The following is a 7836-nucleotide window of genomic DNA, read 5'->3' as shown; positions in this document are numbered from 1 at the left end:
GTGCTGGGATTAAAGGCGTGCGCCACCACGCCCGGCTGATTCTATGTCTTATAACAAGGTCAGCAAAATTAAATTCTAAAACTGACTCAAATTAAAAAATCTGCAAAAGATGCTCACCAGTAGAGAAATCAGAAGATATAGATTCCATTCTGTGTAACCTTGGGTCAGTCACTTCATCTCTCTGGATTTGTCTTGCTCTGTTGGGGGAAAAAAAAGAGAAATAAATACCCACTTCTTGGAATTTTCAATAAAAAAAAATCATATTGCATATGATAAAATGTTTAGAATGGAATCTGGTGTGGCACACCCACACCCACAATCTGTTTCTCTTGACTATAAAAGTGGACATAACTGTGAACTTTAGGATCACAGGAGAGTGAGTAGTGAGACATAGCCATTCTATGGCTTCTTAGCCATAACAATCTTTAATCAAAACCAGGCTTGGTGGCGCATGCCTTTGATCCCAGCACTTGGGAGGCAGAGGCAGCGGATTTGAGTTCAAGGCCAGCCTGGTCTACAAAGTGAGTTCCAGGACAGCCAGGGCTACACAGAGAAACCCTGTCTCCAAAAACAAAACAAAAACAAAAACAAAAAAAAAACGCAAACCAAACCAAACAAACAACAATCTTTAATCAGTTACACCATAACCTGTACAACATCTTAAAAAAAACTAGAAAAAATTTCTAGATGCTTGGGTACTTGGTTAGATACTACGCGCGCGCACACACACGCGCACACACACACACACGCACGCACACACACACACACACACACACACACACACGCACGCGCGCACACGGCCACACCTGCCTGCCATTACTCAATTTTTTAAAAAATTCGTGTCGGGCCTGCATTTTAATTATTCTGCTGCCTAACAAGGGCATTAACTTTCTTCCCAAAACACCTCTTGCCGTTTCATCCTATGGGAAATTCTGAGACTGACAAAAGGCACGTTCTAGAGACTCCAGACCCAGCCCAGTTTCTCGATGGCGACACGTGTCGCCATTTTGTTGGGAAACATGGCCGCCAGCCCTCCCCGCTCGGGGGTGGGGTGGGTGGGGGACGCCACGCTAGCCCTTTCAGTCAGGCACTGAACACGTTCCTTCACACGACCTCCTCCGGGCTGCCTATGGCGGCGGCTCGAGGGGCCGGCAAAGACGACGCTCTCCGGCCTCGCGAGGGCCACGTCCCGGCGGGAGGCCTCGGGGCAGGGCGACCTCCCAAGATGGCGGCCGCGACGCCGAGGCTCGGCCGCCTCCCGAGAGCGTGGCCCAGGCGGCGGGCGGGCCGGCGCGCACGTGCGGGGGGCCGTGGCGGCGCCCGGGCGGTGCGCCCCGCTCCTCTAAGGGCTCGGGAAACTGTCGTGGGACCTGAGACACGAGGGCGGGAGGTGGCGCCTGCGAGGCCTTCCCTAACCGGAGCCGACCGAGTGCAAACAAAGCGTTATGTACATGGACGCCATGCCGGCGGCGCCCGTTCCGCACGCCCCCGGGCCGAGCGCCGCTCGGCGGGGCGGGTGACGGTCGCTCGGGTCTTTCTGCGTCGCGGACGCAGCCGCCGGCCGGAGGCCAGGGTGGGGGCTGGGCCGAGGCGCCCGGACGCCGGGGACGAAGGGGCCCCACGTGCCCAGCAGAGCGCGTGCACGGCCGCCGCGCCGCCCCTCCCCCCCGGAAGCCGCCGCGGGCCGCTCCCGCCCCCCCTCGCTCCCGCGCCTGCGCCCTCGGCCCCTCCCGCGCACGTTTTCCATCCGCGGCGGCCTAGCTCCCGCCTGCAGCGGCCCGAGCGGGTGCCTGTATCGCTCCGCCATCGACTCCTTGGGCAGAGCGGGAAACCATTCTCCGTCCCCGGCACAAAAACAGTACATTTTTCCCCAGTCCCCTGCCGGAGCCGCTGGGGTTAACAAAGCACGTGCTCCCTCTCCATCTCGGCCGGATCCCCGGGTTTGCCCACGGTGTCCGTTTGCTCCCCGACGGCGGGGCCGCGGGGTTATTTTTCTCAAGGCTCGCGCGCGCCGGCGCAGTCTTGTGACCTAAAAAAGCCGGGCCTCTTTTTTTTTTTTTTTTCTCCTTGGGGTCCTGCGCGGAAAGCACTTCCGGGGTCAGAGGGTACGCGGGGTTGAAAGCGGGCTTCCCGCCCCGCCCAGACCGCCGAGGCTGCCGCCGGAGTCGCCACCGCCGCGCCCTCGCCCACCCGCCCGTCCGCCGCTCCCGGTCCCGCTCGCCCCCGCCGCCGCCGCCGCCGGTCCTGCGACGCCGCCGCGGCCTCCCGCCCGCGCCCGCCCGCTCCCGCGGCCCCCCGCTCGCCTCGCGCCGGCAGTTCGGGCCTACTCCTCCCCTCCCCCGCCAGCCGCCCAGGACTTGACCACGTAACGAGCCCAACTCCCGCGGCCCCCCGCTCGCCTCGCGCCGGCAGTTCGGGCCTACTCCTCCCCTCCCCCGCCAGCCGCCCAGGACTTGACCACGTAACGAGCCCAACTCCCGCGGCCCCCCGCTCGCCTCGCGCCGGCAGTTCGGGCCTACTCCTCCCCTCCCCCGCCAGCCGCCCAGGACTTGACCACGTAACGAGCCCAACTCCCGAACGCCGCCCGCCGCTCGCCATGGACGCCGGTGTGACTGAAAGCGGACTCAACGTGACTCTCACCATTCGGCTGCTGATGCACGGAAAGGAAGTAGGCAGCATCATCGGGAAGAAAGGGGAGTCGGTGAAGAGGATCCGCGAGGAGAGCGGCGCGCGGATCAACATCTCGGAGGGGAACTGCCCGGAGAGAATCATCACGCTGACTGGGCCTACCAATGCCATCTTCAAGGCCTTCGCCATGATCATCGACAAGTTGGAGGAAGATATCAACAGCTCCATGACCAACAGTACGGCGGCCAGCCGGCCCCCGGTCACCCTTCGACTGGTGGTGCCCGCCACCCAGTGTGGCTCCCTGATCGGCAAGGGCGGCTGCAAGATCAAGGAGATCCGCGAGAGCACCGGGGCCCAGGTCCAGGTGGCGGGGGATATGCTGCCCAACTCGACCGAGCGGGCCATCACTATCGCCGGCGTGCCGCAGTCGGTCACCGAGTGTGTGAAGCAGATCTGCCTGGTCATGCTGGAGACGCTCTCCCAGTCTCCGCAGGGGAGAGTCATGACCATCCCGTACCAGCCCATGCCGGCCAGCTCGCCAGTCATCTGCGCGGGCGGCCAAGATCGCTGCAGCGACGCGGCGGGCTACCCCCACGCCACCCACGACCTGGAGGGACCACCTCTAGACGCCTACTCGATTCAAGGACAACACACCATTTCTCCGCTGGATCTGGCCAAGCTGAACCAGGTGGCAAGACAACAGTCTCACTTTGCCATGATGCACGGCGGGACGGGATTCGCCGGAATTGACTCCAGCTCTCCTGAGGTGAAAGGCTATTGGGCGAGTTTGGATGCATCGACTCAAACCACCCATGAACTCACCATTCCAAATAACTTAATCGGCTGCATAATCGGGCGCCAAGGCGCCAACATCAATGAGATCCGCCAGATGTCCGGGGCCCAGATCAAAATTGCCAACCCGGTGGAAGGCTCTTCTGGAAGGCAGGTCACTATTACTGGCTCGGCTGCCAGTATTAGCCTGGCCCAGTATCTAATCAATGCCAGGCTTTCCTCTGAGAAGGGGATGGGGTGCAGCTAGAACAGCGTAGGTTCGCTCGTAACCCCCTTCCTGCTGTTTTCCCATGATCCAACTGTGTAATTTCTGGTCGGTAATTCCAGGTTTTAAATAATTTGTAAGTGTTCAGTTTCTACACTTTATCATCCGCTAAGAATTTAAAGAAAAATCACATTCTCTGTTCAGCCGTTAATGCTGGGATCCATATTTAGTTTTATAAGCTTTTCCCTGTTTTTAGTTTCGTTTGGGTTTTTTGGCTCATGGATTTTATTTTCTGTTTGTCGATAAGAAATGTAAGAGTGGAATGTTAATAAATTTCAGTTTAGTTCTGTAATGTCAAGAATTTAAGAATTAAAAAAATGGATTGGTTAAAAATGCTTCGTATTTGAAAGCTGGGAATTACTGTCTTAAGTTCTTCGGTTGCTGCCTGCTTTCCCCCTTCCCTGTTCTTAAGTATGGGGTGCTCGGCGGCCAGGGGGAGGAGGGTGGGCCGCCCTTGTTCCTTGAAGGCTTTCCTTGCCTTATCGCCGAGATTCCCCTCCCTCTGCCCCAACAAAGGAATGGCAGGTTGGGCCTGCTTTGGGATGTTTACAAAAGACGGGTCCCTTCCTGGGAGTGACATCTCCAACCTTTCCAGAGAGTCCTCTGCCCGTTTCTCTGGTGGAAGATACAGGGTTTTCTCAGGTGGAAAAACTGCCCGTTCGATAGGACAGGGTGGATGGAGAGCGTCCTGCCCGTTGTCCCCTACCCCCGTCCCGCGGGGCAAACTTAGCCAGGAACAATAAAATAATCTATGGGAAGGCTTGTGGGGGTGGGGGGCAGGGACTAGGAGGAAGGGGAAGCCAAGGAAGAAAGATGGGCCACAGCTGCAGGGTGGGGGGGTTGGAGGGCCTTGAGTCTGGGCTGACCCCCAACAGAAGGACCACGTGGGGAGGGAGCCATGCACCTGTGGCAAGTGGCCCAGCCGAAGGTTACACCTGTCAAGCAAGGTGCCCGGAAACAAAGGGGTATTTTTGTGATTTTCTTCAGCTGTGTGCAAGTTAATTACTGCAGGAAGTAATCCTGCCTAAGTGGGACAGTCCTCGCAGGAATGTAGACCAATCCAGGGTGTTCAAGTGCGGATTCCTGAGTCCCACTACACACTGAACCAGAAAACTGGATCTTTAACACCCGTTAGATCTCTTTTGAGTTTTTCTTCAGCTTGAGGACAGCTGTAGCAATGCCTAGTCACCAAGTGCCCACCAGCTGAGTCTAGGCTGCACAAAAAGTGCTGACTAGCAGCACTAGACCCAACAGACAGTCAAACAATAGACAATTAGGTGCCAGAGTGGGCAGTTCAAACCCAGGCAAAGGAACTGGGGGGGGGAGGGGGGTTTATCCACAATAAACATTTGTTGATGCTTCTCTGCAGAACAGGAGTTGGGGGTTGGGGTGCAGGCCTCTTTCTGAGGTTCCTTGGTAATGAGGTTTACATACACTATGTTGCTGAGGAGCCCAGGTTATGGAACAGACTTGCTTCTGCCTCATGGCCTTATGCAAAGCACTGAAGTCTGAAGGTGTTACAGGAGGAACACACTCCCTAAACTTGGAACAAAAAGTTTTTGGAACAAGTTTTAGAACGAAATAAACTAGATTGCAAAGGGCCTACTTCTAGGAGCAGGTGTTGCCTAGAATATACGGACAGAGAAGACCTGATTAAAAGATAGGGACAAACTGATGTCTACTAGCCAGGTGTGTCTATAATTCCAACACTCAGGAGGTAGAGACAAGCAGAGCTCTTGAGTTTGAGGCCCCTATGTTGTGAGTTCCAGACCAGTCAGGGCTACATAGGCCCTGTCTCAAACAAAGACAAAAAAAGTATATTATAAAAAATATAAAAATTTGAAGGCAGCCAGGCTTACAGAGCATGAGTTTAGAGATAGCTACGGCCACACAGAGAAATCCTGTCTCAAAAAAACAAAAATTGATGTGTACTTAAATTTGGCTGAGTGACAGGAGGGACATAAGGCCAGTGAGGACCTAGCACAGTGTCTTCTGGAAATTGAGCATTAATCAGGGCCAGTGGACAACAAACTTGTCCTCAAACACAGCCAGATAAGCTAGAGTGGCTAGAGTCCCGGGGAGAGGGAAGTGGCTCCAAACTCAGACCAGCCCTCCTCACCACAAGCCTAGTAATTCTGGGATAATCTGGGCAGCTAAGCATAGGATGGCTCCCCACCTTGGAGAAATGAAAGGCAGGAGCAGACACTAAAGCCATCCAAGGAAGGAGGTTCCACTACATGCCGAGAAGTGGAATCAACCAGGATACACACTGGGGACCATGAAGATAGACATAGGAGAAGAGTGTAGCCCCGGCTTGGGGACAGATGTGTACACAGGCAGAAATACCCCACCAGTAACTAGAAGTGAAAGTCACAGCTAGCAGCAGGTAGAGACCAAGGGGAGGCGCCATTTGGGTGAGAGGCTTAGCACTCTTGGATACTGGTGTTTACACCTGTCCATCACTACCTGACACAGCAGGCCTCAAAAGTAGTTTAGAGGTATAGCAGTTGTGTGATATGCACAAGGCCCTGCATTCCATTCAACACCCAACACTACAATACATGCTTGGAATCGTTGAAGCAGGAGGATAGTTCACTACACAGTGCCACTGAAAGAAGTCAAAAGTCTCCAGGCTGGCGGAGGGGCAGTATGCTGAAGACAATTTTTTTTGGTTTGGTTTGTTTTTTGTTTTTTTTAAAAAAAATAATAAAACCAGATGTGATGGCATAGCCATCAGGAAGCAGAGACAAGTTCTCAAGTTGGAAGACCAACCTGTATATTGAGACACCCCCATTTTAAACCATTAAAACCAACCAAACAGGAAGGAAAAAACAAAACAAAATGGCGAGGTATGTGGCAAAGCCATAAATCCAGGCACTCAGGAGGCAGAGGCAGGCAGATTTTTGTGAGTTCAAAGGCTAGCCTGGTCTACAAATTGGGTTCCAGGCTACCTAGGGCTACATCACAAGACTTCGATTATAAAGAAATCCCTTACCTTCCCTCCCACCCCTACACCATTTCGCCAGGTCTAATGGTTCATGCCTTTGATCTTAGCACTCTAGTAGATACAGGAGCAGTTCAAGGACATCCTCTGCCTCAGAAGGTACAAAGCCAACTTGGGCTATAAGAGATCCTCTCGGGAAAGTAAAGGGAGTGCTACAGGGTCCCTGAGGATTGGTTTAGGCAGTTAATGGTTGCTGGGGGAGAGAAAGACCTTTTATTTGGTTGTGTGGCCACTGGTACAGTGCCCATACTCCTCTTTACAAACCCTCACACGTTGAAAAGAAAGAGGACTGGTATTTGCCCACCTTTGTGAACTCCCAGGTTCCATCACCAGCACTCAGGAGAACACCCTATAATCTCAGCACTCAGGGGAGCACCCTGTAACCCCAGCACTCAGGGGAGCACCCTGTAATCCCAGCACTCAGGGGAGCACCCTGTAATCCCAGCACTCAGGAGATGGCTCCAAGAGGCTCAGAGCCACACCTGGGAATCCTGAGAGTCACCAAATCAGGGTTATGGAAAACAAAGTGATTTTAATCCCAGCACTTGGGAGGCAGAGGCAGACTGATCTCTCTGAGTTCAAGGGCAGGCTGGTGGGCAGAGGGAGTGCTAGGACTGCCCGCCCGCGTTATACAGAGAAACCCTGGAAAGAGATGGGATTGGGGAGAGGGAGAAGGAAGAGAGAAACTGAGAGGCAGACTGGGAGGAATTTCAGTCCCACCACTGCTGAAGAAAAAAGTAAAAGGAGCCAGGCATTGTGGCATGCGCCTTTAATCCAGCACTCAGGTGGCAGAGGCAGACATCTCTAAATTTAAGGCCAGCCTGGTCTCTATATCAAGGCCAGCCATGACTATACTAGTAAGATCCTGTCTAAAACAAACAAACAAACAAACTAGTAAGATCCTGTCTAAAACAAACAAACAAACAAACAAACGAATGAATGAATGAATAGTAAGTTGAAGGGCTGGAGAATTAGCTCCCTGGGTTGTTGTGGGTTTTGTTCGTTTGGGGTTTTGGTTTGGTTTGGTGCTGGGATTAAAGGCAAACACCCCCACACTCAGCAGCTCAGTGGTTAAGAGTGTTTTCTGCTCTTCCAGAGGATGTGTTGTTGTTTTTGTTGTTGTTGTTTTTCTCTTCTTTTTTTTTTT

General features: G+C 53.8%; 1 protein-coding gene and 1 long non-coding RNA gene across 2 annotated transcripts in view; one reads left to right on the top strand and one right to left on the bottom strand.

Annotated features, from left to right (window-relative positions):
* LOC115063409 overlaps window positions 1-472 on the bottom strand; it is a 23367-nt gene extending 22895 nt beyond the window's left edge. The window contains exon 1 of the long non-coding RNA XR_003843274.1: window positions 118-472. This is a non-coding gene — a long non-coding RNA (uncharacterized LOC115063409). The remainder of the gene's footprint in view (window positions 1-117) is intronic.
* A 2008-nt stretch (window positions 473-2480) lies between these two features.
* On the top strand, window positions 2481-4054 carry Pcbp1 (poly(rC) binding protein 1). The gene has a single exon (XM_021190174.1). The coding sequence runs from the start codon at window positions 2597-2599 to the stop codon at window positions 3665-3667; it is 1071 nt and encodes a 356-aa protein (XP_021045833.1). The 5' UTR covers window positions 2481-2596; the 3' UTR covers window positions 3668-4054.
* Window positions 4055-7836: the final 3782 nt, after the last annotated feature.

The sequence above is a fragment of the Mus pahari genome, chromosome 2 (genome assembly GCF_900095145.1).
Source record: "Mus pahari chromosome 2, PAHARI_EIJ_v1.1, whole genome shotgun sequence".
Classification (NCBI taxonomy): domain Eukaryota; kingdom Metazoa; phylum Chordata; class Mammalia; order Rodentia; family Muridae; genus Mus; species Mus pahari.
The sequence above is the reverse complement of the archived record's forward strand: the minus strand, read 5'-3'. Positions and strand labels throughout refer to the sequence as shown.